Here is a 17,133-nt window from a genome sequence, read left to right on the forward strand (position 1 = left end):
GATGTTTTGAAGCGAGGTTCATGATAAATTTCTGGTGTGACCCTGAGCTTCGTTAACTTTAACCTTTAAGGGTACTAAGTGGTGTTTCATTTTTGGTAATGGGACACTTGAAAGTGGTTCTTGTAAGCACAGTGCGTTTAAATCCACAGGAGGAGGAAGCAATGTTTAAGCATGGCTGTGGATGCTTGTGTCCCAGGCTATCTCCGCCAAGTCATGGTATTTTACTTTTCTCAAAGTTCATTTAGCTTCTAAAGCAGAGGTTCCCAAACTTATTTGGCCTACCACCCCCTTTTCAGAAACAAAAATGCTCAGTGCCCCACACCCCACGGAAATCTATATTCTTTTAGTGAACAAACAGAAAGATGCAGTGGCAAATTTGTGTTTTTTATGCATCTATATTTGTTATAACTCTTGCATTTTGTGTGTTTATTTGGAAATAAATAAATACAACTATGTTACATTGGTAAGCGTCATTGCACAACAGATGAAACGTATACAGTTTATCAAATGTTTTATTCAACGCACACACACACCCAATTGCACCCCTGCATCCTTCCAGCACCCCCCTCCCGGCGGCAATATCGCCCACTTTTGGAAACACTGTTCTAAAGGTTAACAATAATTGGGTAGAGAAAAACAAGTGCTCCCAACCTCAGCCAAAGAGCTTTTTAAAAAACATCACTGAGTACAGCCATGATTTCTGATTTTGCCACTAGCAATGACTTCCAGAACCTAATGAGAGAAATCAAGTGATAACATTATCAACTCTCTTCAAAACTAAATGCTCATTTATCCAATATGTCACACTCAAGGAAACGTCTGCCATTGTTGCATCAGCCATGTGGTTAGTATGCAGCAGCAAAACTGGAATTTTGGAGGTTTTGGAAATAGGCTGTATCATAATTTAAGATTCTCTAGTTAGATCGTGCCATAGTTTAGGATTCTTTAGTTTTTCAGCAGGAGTGGGGCGGTTGCTCCTGAGAACCTATTGTAGACAAAAACATTCCAAAATTGTTTTGCTAAATTCGTCCATCCCATTGAGGAGAAAATTCTGAAGGTGGCAATAATGAATAAATATGGGTGAGGTCTGAAATGGCGATGACAGAATGTGGCTTTGTTGCGATTAAAATAATACAAACTGTATTTGTATGTACAGTTATTCCCATTTTGTTCCCATTTGGGAAAGATTTCCACTTTTTAAAGTAATTCTTCTTGCTTTTTACAGTTTCTTACACTTGCAAAATATTATTGAATCCTCATAGACTTGCTCAAATGTCTGCTAATGGGTGGTGTACGGTCTAGCTGAGCTTTTATACTGTTAACTATTCTTTTCAACTTCCTTCCTTCCCCATGCTGCAGGAATCTAAAAGATATTTTTTGTTGCATTACCCAAATTTCTAAAATTAGTTTTAAAAAGAAAAGACCTGCTACTTGTGTGTTCATCTAAATTATTTAAGGCATCACTTTGTTCTCATTTATTTCCTATCACGGTTGCAATCTTGTGGCTCAAAGGTGTTGTAGCACCTTGTGGGCCTGGAAAACTGGCTAATTATACGTTTAGTAGCACATTTTGATTCCAAAGAAGGGCAGTGCCAAAGAATGCTGCAACTACCGCACAATTGCGCTCATTTCACACGCTAGCAAGGTTATGCTTAAAATTCTACAAGGCAGGCTTAGGCAGTATGTGGACCGAGAACTCCCAGAAGTGCAAGCTGGATTTCGAAAGGGCAGAGGAACCAGAGACCAAATAGCAAACATGCGCTGGATTATGGAGAAAGCTAGAGAGTTCCAGAAAAACGTCTACTTCTGCTTCATTGACTATGCAAAAGCCTTTGACTGTGTCGACCACAGCAAACTATGGCAAGTTCTTAAAGAAATGGGAGTGCCTGATCACCTCATCTGTCTCCTGAGAAATCTCTATGTGGGACAAGAAGCTACAGTTAGAACTGGATATGGAACAACTGATTGGTTCAAAATTGGGAAAGGAGTACGACAAGGTTGTATATTGTCTCCCTGCTTATTTAACTTATATGCAGAATTCATCATGCGAAAGGCTGGACTAAATGAATCCCAAGCCGGAATTAAGATTGCTGGAAGAAATATCAACAACCTCAGATATGCAGATGACACAACCTTGATGGCAGAAAGCGAGGAGGAATTAAAGAACCTTTTAATGATGGTGAAAGAGGAGAGCGCAAAATATGGTCTGAAGCTCAACATCAAAAAAACCAAGATCATGGCCACTGGTCCCATCACCTCCTGGCAAATAGAAGGGGAAGAAATGGAGGCAGTGAGAGATTTTACTTTCTTGGGCTCCTTGATCACTGCAGATGGTGACAGCAGTCACGAAATTAAAAGACGCCTGCTTCTTGGGAGAAAAGCAATGACAAACCTAGACAGCATCTTAAAAAGCAGAGACATCACCTTGCCGACAAAGGTCCGTATAGTTAAAGCTATGGTTTTCCCAGTAGTGATGTATGGAAGTGAGAGTTGGACCATAAAGAAGGCTGATCGCCGAAGAATTGATGCTTTTGAATTATGGTGCTGGAGGAGACTCTTGAGAGTCCCATGGACTGCAAGAAGATCAAACCTATCCATTCTTAAGGAAATCAGCCCTGAGTGCTCCCTGGAAGGACAGATCGTGAAGCTGAGGCTCCAATACTTTGGCCACCTCATGAGAAGAGAAGAATCCTTGGAAAAGACCCTGATGTTGGGAAAGATTGAGGGCACTAGGAGAAGGGGACGACAGAGGACAAGATGGTTGGACAGTGTTCTCGAAGCTACGAACATGAGTTTGACCAAACTGCGGGAGGCAGTGCAAGACAGGAGTGCCTGGCGTGCTCTGGTCCATGGGGTCACGAAGAGTCGGACACGACTAAACGACTAAACAACAACAAGCACATTTTGAAAGAGCAGTATTTGGCACACTCAGCCTTAATCATCGCACGTTTCAGGATTATATGTGCTGAGGTTGCCTGATAGCTTCTTATGTTTTGTGTTTTCTTAATGCAACAATTCTTTCACAACTCTCTCTCTCTGCAATATAGTACAAGCTTCCATAGATTTATGCTCCATAATCAGTAGTTTATAATAAATTAAGCCAACTCAGGCTGTGCCATTTTTCTTTTAAAAGAGGGGTGAGGCACTCCGCTTTTAAAATGTTGCTTGTATGCATTATGTAAATGTTGTCCATAATTATACAGTCATCAAAGGTGGCCCTAATTATACGAACATCCAAATTCAACACACCGGCTTGCAAGTGCCAACATAACTTACCAGGTATTACATGCGAAATGTAACCATGCTGTAAATAATTCACAGCAGCTTGTAATTATTTTATATAAGAAAGGCTTGAAGCAACTTAGGCAGAAGCTGCATGCGCAAATCAAGCAGACGAAAGTTTAAATCCCAGAAACCTTTTGGGATTTTTCTAGGTATTTTTACTCTGGTTCTTGGGCAAAACAAGCCCCCCCCCACCGCGAGACACTGGTTCCTGTACATGCTTTCTTGGGTATAAGTCTCACTGAACTCAGTGGGAATTATGGCTGAGGAGGCGTGCGCGGAATTGTGTTAATAGCTTTTCAACTTGAGTTTTGCATTGGGCATTAAATTATAGAAATGGTTTCCCCTTTATTTTGTTATCAGAAAAAGTAAAGTGTTTTATTTCTTTGTTTATGCTGCCTTTTCAGGAAGTGAAAAGTAAGAAATGAATAATAAAAACAGTATTCCTCCCCCCCCCTATTAAAAATAAAACAACATGGCTGTTGTTTAAAGAGAACACAAGCCCAGCTCACCAGATTTGACTAATGCAGGATCAAAACCTCTGGCTTCTTTAGACATATAGTTCTGTAATTTGTTCCGTAATCGGCCTTGGTTGCCCTTTGCAGGGAATGGGGACAGGGAGAAAGTGACCTCACTCCTACTTCTTGATCTTTTGCCGACTTTTGATACCATTGACCATGGTATCCCCGTGAACCGGCTCCAGGAAATGGGAATTTGGGGGTACTGTGGCATCTTATTTCTTTGTGTGCTTCTTTTTCCCCTCCACAACAGAAATACTATTTTTTAAAAAAAACATATTTGAATAACAATTTATTCTGCATTTGCTTGCAGGGTTTCTTTTTGACAGTATCGCCGGAATCTATACTGAAAGTGGCATCTCAGGCTTCTGCAAACAACAAGATCTTCACTCTGAACCTTTCTGCACCATTTATTAGCCAGTTCTACAAGGAGCCCATGATGAAAGTTCTGCCTTACGTTGACGTCCTGTTTGGGAATGAGACGGTGAGTGTTGCTGGCCTATAGCGGCGTATAATGTTAGAACATCTACTCTGATTTCTGCTCTTTATTGATAAATATGTTTGGTTGTAACTTTTGTTACGGCGTGCAAGATACCTCTCCAATGTAAAAAGCGGCTGTAATCCAGTCTTGCAGACAGCTGGTTGCTTGGTATGAGTAGGAATTGTGTCCAGGCAACCAAACATGGACTCTTTCTATAGAAGTTGATTATTGCTTTTCTTATAGGTTCAAAATTACTACCATCTATATATATGTTTTCAGGCTAGTTACCCTGCCTAGCCCCCTTTTGCTGATAACTTTGTGGGGATTATTTGCAAACTCACTCTAGGTTCAACAGACTGGTCATTAGAAAGATCTGTTTTTGGCCTCTCTCTCCTTCCTTGTGCACAATGGAAGAGTGGCCCAGAGGCTCCTAGAGGCCTCTGATGTATGCTGAAATTCACACAGAGTACACTAGGTGGAATATAATGGAAATGGTACTGTAAAACTCAGAAACATGAGGAGTTAGGAGTCCAACGTTGTTTATTGCAAAGCAGTAGGTTACAGTCGGATTGTTCCACAAAACTGCAACCCCGTCCAGTGGTCCAGACAGTAGTATTTATAAAGTTTCAAACAAATCATTTCAATTTTCACCAATCATGTACATCATTACCTCATTTCATGTTTAATACACATGCGCAATAAGCACTGGCAATTTCTGCTGATTTAAGTTTTGATTCCCACCGTGTTCTGTTACATTGTGTATTAGTATGCATGTTGGGAACTTGTGTTACGTTTAGCCATTTGCACCATGTAGCAACTTATGTTCTAGCTTTGAGCTGTATCTTTGTGATTCACATATTAGCTGTATTTCTGCCCCAATTTTTTTTTGGGGGGGGGGCGGGCAACTTGCAAAATCATCAGTTTCATAAAGCAACAGGTTACCATAATTTCTCTATTAGAAGCGCACTCAAGGATTTCCAGTAGTACACATTATCACATTTATTGTGGCCCTTTGGGCCACCACCGCAGTACCTGTGTGACCTACCCAGTGCAGATCTGTTACCTGCTTACCCATCCTTCAGTGTTCGTCTGCAGGATAGTTTTGATTCTGTGGATTGCTTTCAATCCACATAATATCTTCACTGGCCACTTGCACATATCAGAGTCACTGTGAATTAGCAGTGTCCTAGTGCACACTGCTGAATCACTCCTTTTTCACTAAGATGAGGAGCAACAAACCACGAGCCTTGGCTTAACGTGACATGCAAATCTGCACACGTTTTATTTTTCTCTAAACAAACCATGATATTAACCCAAGGTTTGTTTTTGACCTAGCAATCGTTGCTTGTTTGGGAGAAACAAACCATAAACAATGGTTTGCATGTTACGCTAAGCCAGGACTCATAGTTTGTTGCTCCTGGATTGGTGAAGGGAGAAGCACAGTGGGAATGATTAGCTGTGTGTAACTCACAGAATGCCCCTTTGGAGGGGGAAAAAAAAGATGCTAGCTAAGGTTTGAGATGCAGAGAAATTACAGTTCAAAGCAGCAGACTGAAAATCTATTGTCATTTATCACCTGAAAGCAATTAACAAACTAGCTTTAAATACCACATTTTAATTTTGAATACCCAACTGCATCTGAATGACATTGATGATTTCTTCAGATATAAATGTCCATATTTTATGAGCTGCACGGGTGCTTTTGAAACCCACTTCAGTAGCTCAGTGAAGTAGATCAGTTAGAACATTTGAACTGATGCCTTGATCACTTCTTTGCAATTTTAGCTCATTGATATTTATTAACTAGGCTTCACATAATAAATTTAAACGTGGGCTATTTGGTATAAAAGTAATTATTGCTGCTATCCAATTATGGCTATTCAGTGCTCATTATGCAGCGATACATGACTGGCGACCTTGATTATTGTCATTTCTTTTAATTATTATTAAATTTAGTTTTCTGATAGTGTCATTTTGCAAATGGTTCTTAGCCATAATACCTTCCAAGCCTACTGTAATCACTAGATAATTAACCTGCCAGGATTTAAGCACACTCAACTTTGCCTCGGGATGCTTAACAGTCAAATAAGGTCAATTATCTCCTGATGGTAACAGCTTTGTCACAAGTTGCTGCTTAATTCATCTGCAAAACTGCTCACCTTCAATAGATATTTGCAACCCAAGCTAACTTTCAGTACTAATCAGAGCTATTTAAGTTGTCAGAGGACATAAACTTTAAATATTATGTCCAAACGGCGTGTGCTTGATGAGCAAAATGCTATTGCCTTTGTAAGCAGAAAGGAGTATGAGTATCAGAAGGTGGATTGTTGCAAACATGGTAGAAGTCGTGGGTGTCCAACTCATGGTGGCCAAGGGGTTGTAGTACGTCTAGACCAGGGCGGCCCAACTTTTCATACCAAGTGGGCCACAAGGATACTTTGACACCAAACCTGCAGGCTGCACACCGCCTTGTCGAGTACTGGTGGGAAAGTTGCCAGGGACTGCCAAAGCTGGGAAAGTGCTAACTAGGCTTTGGGAAGGAGGCAAGAGGACTCCAGGACCTGTCAAAACCCTCATGCCTCCTTCCCCAAACCCAGCGCCTCCTTACGTGGCTTTGGGAAGGCAGCATGAGGGCTGCGGGGTGGAGTGGGGGTGTCAAATGCTGCCAAAAAAGTCCCTGAGGGCTACATGATGAAACCTCCCTGGCTCAACAGAAGCAGAAAAGTCTGCGGTGGCATAGTCTGGCCTATATTTCTGCCAGCCTTTTCAGCTCAGTTTATTAAAGGCAAAACTACTGCCTGACAAGAGGGGGTTGGACATGAACATTATGAAGTGAAGGCAACCAGCTTGGATGTTTCTTTTGAAAGGATATAGTGGAGTCGTGGTAGATCATTTTATCCGTGGTTATTTGCCATGAGGTCAAACTGCAGGTTGTATTGGTTTTAGATTGTAGGGCCCTCTTATTTCCTGTGACTACGCGAGCTAAGAACTCTGGCTTGTTCTACCTCACACTGTTGGTTTGGGGCTGGTCCCTGTCTCCATGCTGTACCGAAGAAGACCAGTAAGGCTGGAGGAGGGTGACTAAACCCAGTGGCTTCCTTTGTGGAGTTGAGTTAGCTATGCACTGAGGACCTTTTCTGTCATTGCTCCCTGTGGACTGCTCTCCCCAAAGAGGTCCAGTTGGTGCAGGAAGTACATTTTTTGGCACCAGGTTGAAACATGTTTATTTCCTCTGACCGTTTAAAGGGTTATATTGGCTCAGTCAGCTTTTAGTTTCGATAATCTTCTGCCGCTTCTCAGTCTCTATGAAATATGTTATTGTATTTGTACATTTGAATTGTTTTTATGTCTTAAAAGCACTGCCCTTGAATCCATTAGATGAAAGGTGGTGTAGAAATGTTTTAAATAAATAAGTGACTTGGTGTTTCCACAACTGAGCCTGGTTTTGAACATGCATCTTCCATAGGCGGTAGGGTTGTTTTTTTCAGGCTCCTCAAATTAAAATAATGAAAACCTGGCACAGTTGCAAGAATACATACTCAAAGAGTTGCTCATTAATGCCATTTTGACATTATGCCAGAATCCAGCTGCAAAGCCCTGCCCACACATAAAAGTCAAAGATCAAGCTGTCAATGAAACAATTTCCTCTCGCAAATAATTTATGTAGTCGTGAAACAGTTTGCGAATAACACGCCCAGAGTCCTCATGTTAAAATGGGGCGGGGAATCTTACAAAAAGCAATGTTTGGAAATATTAGGCTTGCCAAACATTAGTGTGTCAAACACATGAACTCCACAGAGGACAACATTTTCTTATTTTTATTATTACTAAGTACCGTACATTTTCATAATTTTGTAGTAGTAATAGTTTTAATAATAATAATTGGCATTTTTTCTCTCCCCTCCCTCAGAGTCCCTAATAATGCCAATACTGTATCCATTAAAGACATTTTGTAAGCTTTGGGAGTCAATTCCATATTCTAATTAATAATAGAAATATGTGTATAAGAGGGAATCTTCTAATCTAATTGCTCTAACCTGGGCTCCTTGGGGAGGAAGGGCGGGATATAAAATAAAATAAAATAAAATAAAAACCGATACTGACATTTAAGACAGATTCATAGATGCTGATGTCTGGTTTGCTTCTCAATGCACCATAAGCAAATAGTAACTTGTTGCAGTAACGTGTAATACAGAGAAGAGTGGGGCAGCACCCAAAGAAGGCTGCTTTCATTAGAGGTTTAATTATTATTTTTTAACCTAGTTTGGATCCTTTACATCATTTTATCCATTATTTTCTGTGGAAGATACTGAATTTTCAATTATCAAAAGGTTGTGGGACCATTATCATTCCTGCTAAATTAACAGGGATCTTCTTCCACACAGCCTGAGTATCTGATAAATTGTCTCTGGCTGGAAAATGAGCTACTCTACAGTGCTGGGGAGGTTCATAATGTCAATGGCATGCTGTAAAGATGTGCTGTGGGAAGGATTCTGAAGCACCCCTGGGCTATTTCAGCTATGGAGCAAATCTCTTCTTTCTGCGCCCCTCCTTTCTGCTAGCTGCAGCAGCTTTACAAAGATGAAATACTTAAAAATCATAGCTTAGCCTTATCGCCGCCATTGATAAAAGCCCTGTTACTGGAAACGATCTGAATCACTTTGGAATTAATCATCCTAAATATAACAGCACATTTCTTTGTGACTCACCTGTTTCAATTAATCTTCCTATTTAGCATTGTTTCCTCGATTGCTCCAGTAAAAATTCAGGTGCAGTAGGTATTCTAGTATATACCTAGTATGCTGTGAGGGAAAGGAGAAGCTGCAGCACAGATATTTAAGATACTTTAATGCTGCTTTCAACCACACACCTTATGAGCTGTTCTATTACCCTAATTTAGAAATTATGCCACCCTTTCTTAAAAAACCAATGTTTCCACCATGAAAAATGTACTGGAGAGAGGTGAGCGGTGGTATAGAGCAAGCGTTTCTTCTTAATAACAAATATATTTTCCAATGGCTGCTCTCTGCTCTCTGGCTGCATGTTGATCCTTCTTAGATGCTTCTTAGATAAGGAAATTTAAAATAAAAATGTTAAGCTCCATGAAGTGTCATATTGTGAGAATATTCTGCTGTGCACTAGCATTTTTCAGAGGTAAGAATAATATTTGGCTGTTAAAAGTTTACAGCGCCTTTGGAGTGGTGCTTCCGTAAAATTGACATAATTGCCAAAACTGCACAAAGAACCAAAAGCACATGAGTTTGCCACCTCAGTGGTAATTGTACTGAGGCAAAACCTTTTTCAACTGGAGTAAAAAAAAAGGGGGCTCACCTGACTTTTGTTGTTACAGGTTTCCAAAAGAAAAAGAAATATACCCATTCACCATTAGAATTGCCATTTAGATATTTGAACGAGCCTCTTAATTTTATTATTTTCAGTTTATCAATGCCCAGACCCCAGCCTGTCTTCCTCCGATATGCCATTCCTAATCCTTTTGCATGTTGGTTGATCTTTGCAGTCTTTCTTTGTTTTGTATCCTCCTCAAATAGAGGTAAAGGTAAGGGGACCCCTGACCATTAGGTCCAGTCGTGACTGACTCTGGGGTTGTGGCGCTCATCTCGCGTTATTGGCTGAGGGAGCCGGTGTCCAGGTCATGTGGCCAGCATGACAAAGGCGTTTCTGGCAAACCAGAGAAGCACACGGAAATGGCATTTACCTTCCCGCTGTAGCAGTACCTATTTATCTACTTGCACTTTGACGTGCTTTCGAACTGCTAGGCTCTCCTCAAATAGTAGTGACGAAAACTGGACTTGATATCGTATGAAACTGAAATTGCTCCGCCTGTCATAGAAACTGAAATGGCATTTGCCTTTCTGGCAAAAGAAACGCATTGCTGTTTCTCATTTTTATAAGTTTCTGATTTTCCTCTTTCTAAAATGTAACTGTGCTACATTCTAGTAATCCTGATTATTAATACCATTTTTGACTATCAGAACCATTTCTTTAATGTCAAATTGTCCAAGCTTTTGTATTATCTGTAACTTTTATGAGGAATTTTTGTTTCCTCCAAGTTTTGTAATAGGGGTTTCAAACAGCCCCGTAACTGAAGGCAGACTCCTCAGAGCATCTCTTCTCAGATCCTCCCAGCTTGGCTCTCTTCTTCCCCCCCCCCCCCCCATGCTGAGAATGCACAACCCACCTGTAGTCTGGAAAATAATAATAGACACAAGCACATAATGATGAGAAAGCCCACACGACTCACACATACAATTTCCCCTCCCTAGTTCACCCAATGGAGGGAAATGGGTGTAAAAAAATAAGTCAATAGGCTGTGAGAGCAAACAGCAGACAAGAAAATAAAAGGCTGAATATAGAAGAAGAGAGAAAAAAAGGAAACTGAGCACAGGAGAGGGGTGAAGAAGAACATCTAGACACTTATTTAAGAAGGGTAGGGCACAAATGTAAGAAGGTGGCTATGTTCTGCTCCAAAACTGAAAGCAGCAGTGCTTCTGAATGCCAATTGCTGGAAAGTACAGGACGGAAGGGTCTCTTGGGCTCAAATCCTGCTTGCTGGTTTCCCACGGGCCACTGTGTTCAGCCACTGTGAGAACAGGATGCTAGACTTGGCCTGATCCGGCAGCAAGCAGGCTCTTCTTATGTTCTTAAGATAAATAAATTAATGTCTCAGGATTAACATTTTCAAGTAAAATTAGATGTTGAAAGCAAAAATTAAACCTAGCTCCAACATGTTGCCAAAATTGTACAACTTCTGGGATTTAAGATTTTAGTTTGTTTATGTTTTTCCTTGATAAGCCAGAGGCCTAAATCTAAGACAGTTAATCTAATAGATCGGAGCATTTAATTCTATATTTGACAGGCTACAGATAGCTATAAAACCAAGCCCATTGTAGATGCTAAGTAATATGATGGGTTTTGAAAGTTTTTTTCACCCCACAGATGGGAAGCATATTTGTTTGGACAGGCTTTTAGAAAAGTGTAAACTCTCTTAGTTTATTTTTTGCTGTTTTTATTGGGGCTTCTTTGTGCTTTTTAAATGCTTTTTGCTATGCTTCGTTCATTGAAGGTATTTCTATTGTGTTTTAAAGTAGATCATTTTCGTGGTTGACTGTTTAAACAGTCAAATTGAGTACAATTTGTTTAAACAGCAGGATGTAAATGAAATAATTATATTAATAAATTCAAATACATACAGTAAGTGCAATAACTGCATCTAAAGTAGGATAAATGTGATCAAGAGAAAAATGAAAAATGAAAGGAACTAAATGAAGGAAAATACAGGGTTGTGGCCAATGCTGCTGTTCTGCTCATGACTTCCACTTGTGCAACAGAACCAGCAATTTCATTCGACTTTGAACTGGACAAGCGTATTGGCAAGGCAGCTATGGCAATGGCTCCTTTCTCCAGAGGGGTATGGGAGAAGGTGAGGCTAACAACGAATATCAAGATGAAGCTCTACCAAGATTGTGTGTTGAGCCTTATGGTAGTGAGAAGTGGGCAACTTACTTCCACCAGGAGCGATGCCTCAACACATTCCATATGCACTGCATCAGGAAGATTTTGGGCTTCACATGGCAGGACAGGGTCTCAAACAAATATGTGCTCTCCCAAGCCCACATCTCCAGCATTTTTGCACTCCTGTCTCAATGACATCTATGCCAGCTTGGTCATGTCCACAGAATGGAAGATGGCAGGATCCCCAAGGACGTCTTCCACAAAGAGCTGGTTTCAGGTACCAGGCCCATTGGCAGTCCAACTTCACGCTACAAAGATGTCTGCAAGTGAAACATGAAGGCTGGCAACATTAACCCTGCCATGTGGGAATCCCTTGCAAACAACCACAGTGCCTGGAGACAATCAGTCAGATTGTGTAGCCACAGCAGTTACTAGAGGAGGAATGATCACTGTGAGGAGCACAGAAAGAAGAAACACCATAGTACACCTGCGTCAGCTCAACCGGATGTCTTAATCTTCCCCAGCTGCAACAAGACATGTCTCCCATATTGGTATCTACAACCACAGCAGGAGCTGTCAACAGTTTGACTTCACCCTGAAAGGCATACGCTTGCATTGTCTCCCGAGACAGACAGATGCCAACAACTCAGAAATAATGTATGAGAAATAGTCCAGTATCTAATATAATAATTCCAATAATTGATTGTGATTATTATTTCTTTCTGGATTTTTTTTCTGGCATGAACAAAGGCTGTTAACGTAACAAAGTTTGTAATATTCCATAATTGATCAGTTCACTGTTTCATTGATGGAATGTGTTTATACTTCCATTTTGAGGCCTTCTTCAACTCTAGCTGCTAACAGATTTTCAAGTATTATTAGTACAAAAAGAGAACAAAAAGAGAACAATATACAAACGCTGAAACAGAAGCCAAAAGCAGATAACATATACAAATAAATACCAAAAGGCGAAACCAGTCTATATGGTCTTTGAGGCTCTGTTTGTCAGGCTCCTGTGGCAGTCAGCAAAGTACGATAGCAACAGGTCGAACGAAGTATCAACCGGAGTGCACACAGATTAGACAGGCTGCCGGCGTTCGTCACCACCAAATGTGAATTCTGCATGTGTTAACTTTAAGAGCCATAGACCAGGGGTCCCCAGACTTACTGCACTTCGGGCCAGTGCCTGAAGCGCTGATCCCGCAGAGGATGGGGGAGCGCGCGCCCATGCACCTGCACACATGCTATTTCCGGCACACTTCCAGGTCGCTGGAGAACCGGAAATGGCTTGTGTGCATGAGCACGGGCCTCCTCCAACCCGGAAGTGCACCGGAAATGATGCATGCGCATGCACGCAAGCTATTTCTGGTCATCTGGCGACCTGGAAGTGGGCTGCCCCACTGAGTCACGCTGCTAAGAGCGGGCGGTGGGGGTTGCCGGGGGCCGGATAAATCGGTCCATTGGGCCGTATCCGCCCCCGGGCCGTAGTCTGGGGACCTCTGGCCATAGACCATTATGTTAAAACATCACACGGGTACCTTGAGAATGCACAAGCTTGCCAGTAAACCCATCACCAGGCAGCTTTCCCATGAAGATACCATGTGGGTTGAACCAGGACTTCCATATGGGAGCTCTATAAATGGCACCTTTGATTTCCACAACAGTGGCAGCCCTTTTCCAAAGCGCTGTGGCTATTTCAAGGACCATGAATGCAGCCTCCACGCAGAGACACTGGTTCACGCAAATGGCACCTGAATGCTGTCTGGTTGCAAACTTTGCAGTGCCCTCATGCATGCATAGGGACTATAGCCAAGTACAAACAGCCCGTAGACAAAGCTCTAAGTCTGCTCTGCACTGTAACTTCCTTCATAGGGCTGATCTGCAGGCATACTCCTATGAATACTGATCAAGAATTTTAAAAAGGTATTAGCATAAGTACCCCATAACATTGCTAATCACAGCCTTTCAGTTAGTTGTAGATTCTCTTAATGGGCTGCTTCAGTAGTAATGTACTGTCCGAGAAGGTTTTCAAGAGCAGGTAAAATATCACCTTACCACATTTGCTGGAATAAACTGATAGGACACACCAAATATTTATTTCTGGATCTAAGGACTTCAAAGGAAGAAGTACTTGTGCCAGTTCTAAGACAATAGCTTCTTTCATGGTGGCCCAGCTTGCTCATGTTTTATAAGCCTATTTACTTTGGTGTTCATGATAAAATAATAGTTACCATAACCATCTAATGTCTAATAGATTATTGTATTTTAATATTCTGTTGGAAGCCACCCAGAGTGGCTGGGGAAACACAGCCAGATGGGCGGGGTATAAATAATAAATTGTTGTTGTTGTTGTTGTTGTTGTTGTTGTTGTTATGCCACCCCTTTCCTATGCTGATCTAGAAAAAAATACATGTTAACTAAACTATTATTGTTTTCCACACAACGGCTTTGTATTGAGCTTGAAGTTGTTGCATACGTTGCTGAATAATAAACAAACCCAGTTGTCTTTTAAAAAACAAAACATTTTTTAGCAAAACGTGAATAGCATAAATAGGTATCTGGTCCCCCAAAGTATCCAGTACTACAATTCGTGTGCTAAAAGCTGCCAGCAGATGTTCCAAAACTATCATGATCCCACGATTGCTGGGAGTGCAACTGTGTTCTTAACTATTGTTCAGTTACAACTGCCAGTCTATTATAGCTGTAGCTATTGTTGGAGCCATACAACAGAATAGACATGGCCTGCTGTGAATTACTTTGTTTCTGATTTGCAGAATGATTATTGGTGGTCTCCATCAGGTCTGGCCCTACCTTTAGGCAGAGTGAGTCAATCGCCTCGGGTGGCAGATGTTGGAGGTCAGCACCAACGCACCTCAGACATTGATCCCCCCCAGCCATTCCCATCTGTGGGAGATCAGAGCTTAGTGTACCACAGGCCTTTTCATATATATATCTCCTAAATTAACCTACTGCCATCAGGTGCACTGGAGGAACATTACCCTGTTACCAGTTGAAGTAAGATTCAATTACAAATCCATTTCCTTTCTGAACATGGAATGAGGGTGCACCAACTTCTCCTTTGTCTTAGGCAGCATAATGTCTTGAGCCAGCCCTGGTCATAATGATGTATTTCATTATTCAATTATTATTGGATTTGCGCCATAAGAACATAGTTCCAATGATGTGCTGACTCAACCAGCTAGAATTTCCTAGTGAGCACGGGCAATTAAAAACAAGTAAAGTTCTGTTCTAAACTTTCAAGATTCATTTTCGTCCTCTTTGTTTATGTAAAGGAAAGCAACGAAATGTTAGTTCTTCGAGAAAGTCAACACACTCAAAAGTAAAATTGTGGGGGCTTTATATCCAGAATAGCAGAATACAAATCTGGAGTGTTCCACACATGTAGTGTGTTTCAGATTCCCTGTGTTGGTCATGCAATCACTCCCCTTGATAACTGGCACACAGTTTATTGGCATCTGAATTTATTATATCATGTAATAAGTATAAATCCCATATTTGCTGATGCATAATTTTTAACAGCACTCTTCTTTACATTAGAAAAAAAAATTCAGTTAATTAGCAACTGTGTTTTTTTCTAGGAGCTGGAATTCAGAGCTTTTGCTCCAGCCATTTACAACTTGTTTTTCTTGGAAAGAGCAAAGTATTTGAAAATAGTGGGGAAAGGGGCCCTCTAATTTCCTTTTCTGCTGAGGAGTGCAGAGCCCCACTTCTCCCATCGACTCCGGGAATATTTCAAAAAAAAATAAAATTCTGCCTTTAAGGGTATATAAATAAAGCCTACTGGCAGAATTTACATTATCTTTGTACCTAAGCCAATTTGTAAAATGGTTGTAAAATTAAATCATATAATTGGAAGGGCTATTTAAACATTAATTGGTAATATGATACGGAGCAGCTCAGCATTCCCTTTTGTCCAGATGTGGACAGACTTAATAGAAACTTTTAAGATGTTTGCAGTGTATTGGAAATGTTGCTTTAAGGCCAGGCCCCAGAGGGTCTCTTTCAAAAAGAGGCTCAACTCAAAGCCCTAGAAGCTGGGGGTGGCAGGAGTAAGCCATTGCATTGCCTCTTTTACTCTTTGTGCAACAAACAGAAATGTTCTAGTCATCACAACTTCACTACTGGTTCTTGACATAAAACTAAATATTACACAGGATGACTAGATTGCACTGCCTCGCCCCATTTCTAGAACTGCTTCGTAGAAGCATAGGAGGCTGCCTTACCCCCAGTCAGACCATTGCTCCATCTAGCTCAATATTACGTACACTGACTGGCAGCCAGGGTTTCAAACAGGGGACAAACCCAAGTTTATCTGGAAATACCAGAGATTGAATTTAATGATTAAAACAAACAAACAAACAAAACCTTGAATACGTTCCTGAATACATGATTTTGAGAACAGCAGAAACAGCTTGGAAGAGATATTTTAAAAATAGTTTTAGAAGTTGTGTGTCCTTATTTCTCTATTTGATCCTTTTACATGGTTTTGTATGTTTTGTGGTATTTTATGCATTGTGATTTGCTGTTATTTTTATTGATTATAGATTGGTAAATCTTTATTGATAAGTACAAACTGTTTAATTATTATTTGCTGATGTATAATTTTACTGTTTACCATCAGATTCCGATGGATTGTTGAATGTTGTTTATTTTAAAGTTATTGTGACCTTTTATATTGGATCAGATTGCTACTGTTTGATGTTTTATTATGTTTTTATATGTGTCACAGTGGCTGGGGAGACCCAGCCAGATGGGCGGGGTATAAATTATTATTATTATTATTATTACACATAACATTTACTTAACAAGCATCATTGAGGTTTGTTGTTGGTTGTTGTTGTTGTTGTTGTTCTCTATACCACTTTACATTTTAAAGAAAAATTCAAAGCAGTTTACATCACATTAATTGAAACATCAAAAAAAAATCTTGAATAAAACATTACTGAAGAAAGTCAAATATAAAGTAGACATTCAAAGCAACACAGTTAACAGGAAACTAAAATATTATCTTAAATATTTCAAAACAAAGCATTGCTAAAGGAAGTCAGATATAAAATGCACATTTAAAACAGCATAATTAACAAGAGAATAAAATATTAAGCACAGAACATATCTGCTACCAATGCTGCCAATGGTGACCTGGGCCTGCACTATGAGACAGATGAGATGGTCTCTGGCCTCCTTAGCAGCCCCAGCTCCTGTAGTTGGAGTCCTCTCCTCCCACGTCAGGCATGTCAGGGAGACAGTGGCAAAGGAACCCTCTCCGGCATCAGGGGCAGTGCAGCATCTTGCGCACTCTGCACGGGCTGCTGCTTGCGCAAGGCGTCTGTACGGGCATTCCGTATGTGCATGCACATG

At 40.7% G+C, this 17,133-nt stretch overlaps 1 protein-coding gene across 2 annotated transcripts in view; it reads left to right on the forward strand.

Moving 5' to 3' along the window:
• ADK (adenosine kinase) overlaps positions 1 to 17,133 on the forward strand; it is a 180,025-nt gene that overhangs the window by 107,506 nt on the left and 55,386 nt on the right. For both annotated transcript variants that reach the window (XM_035138686.3, XM_035138687.3), the window contains exon 7: positions 4,114 to 4,284. In XM_035138686.3, the coding sequence (XP_034994577.1) occupies positions 4,114 to 4,284 (171 nt within the window). The remainder of the gene's footprint in view (positions 1 to 4,113; positions 4,285 to 17,133) is intronic.

This window comes from Zootoca vivipara, chromosome 5 (genome assembly GCF_965207765.1).
Source record: "Zootoca vivipara chromosome 5, rZooViv2.hap1.1, whole genome shotgun sequence".
Taxonomy (NCBI): Eukaryota; Metazoa; Chordata; class Lepidosauria; order Squamata; family Lacertidae; genus Zootoca; species Zootoca vivipara.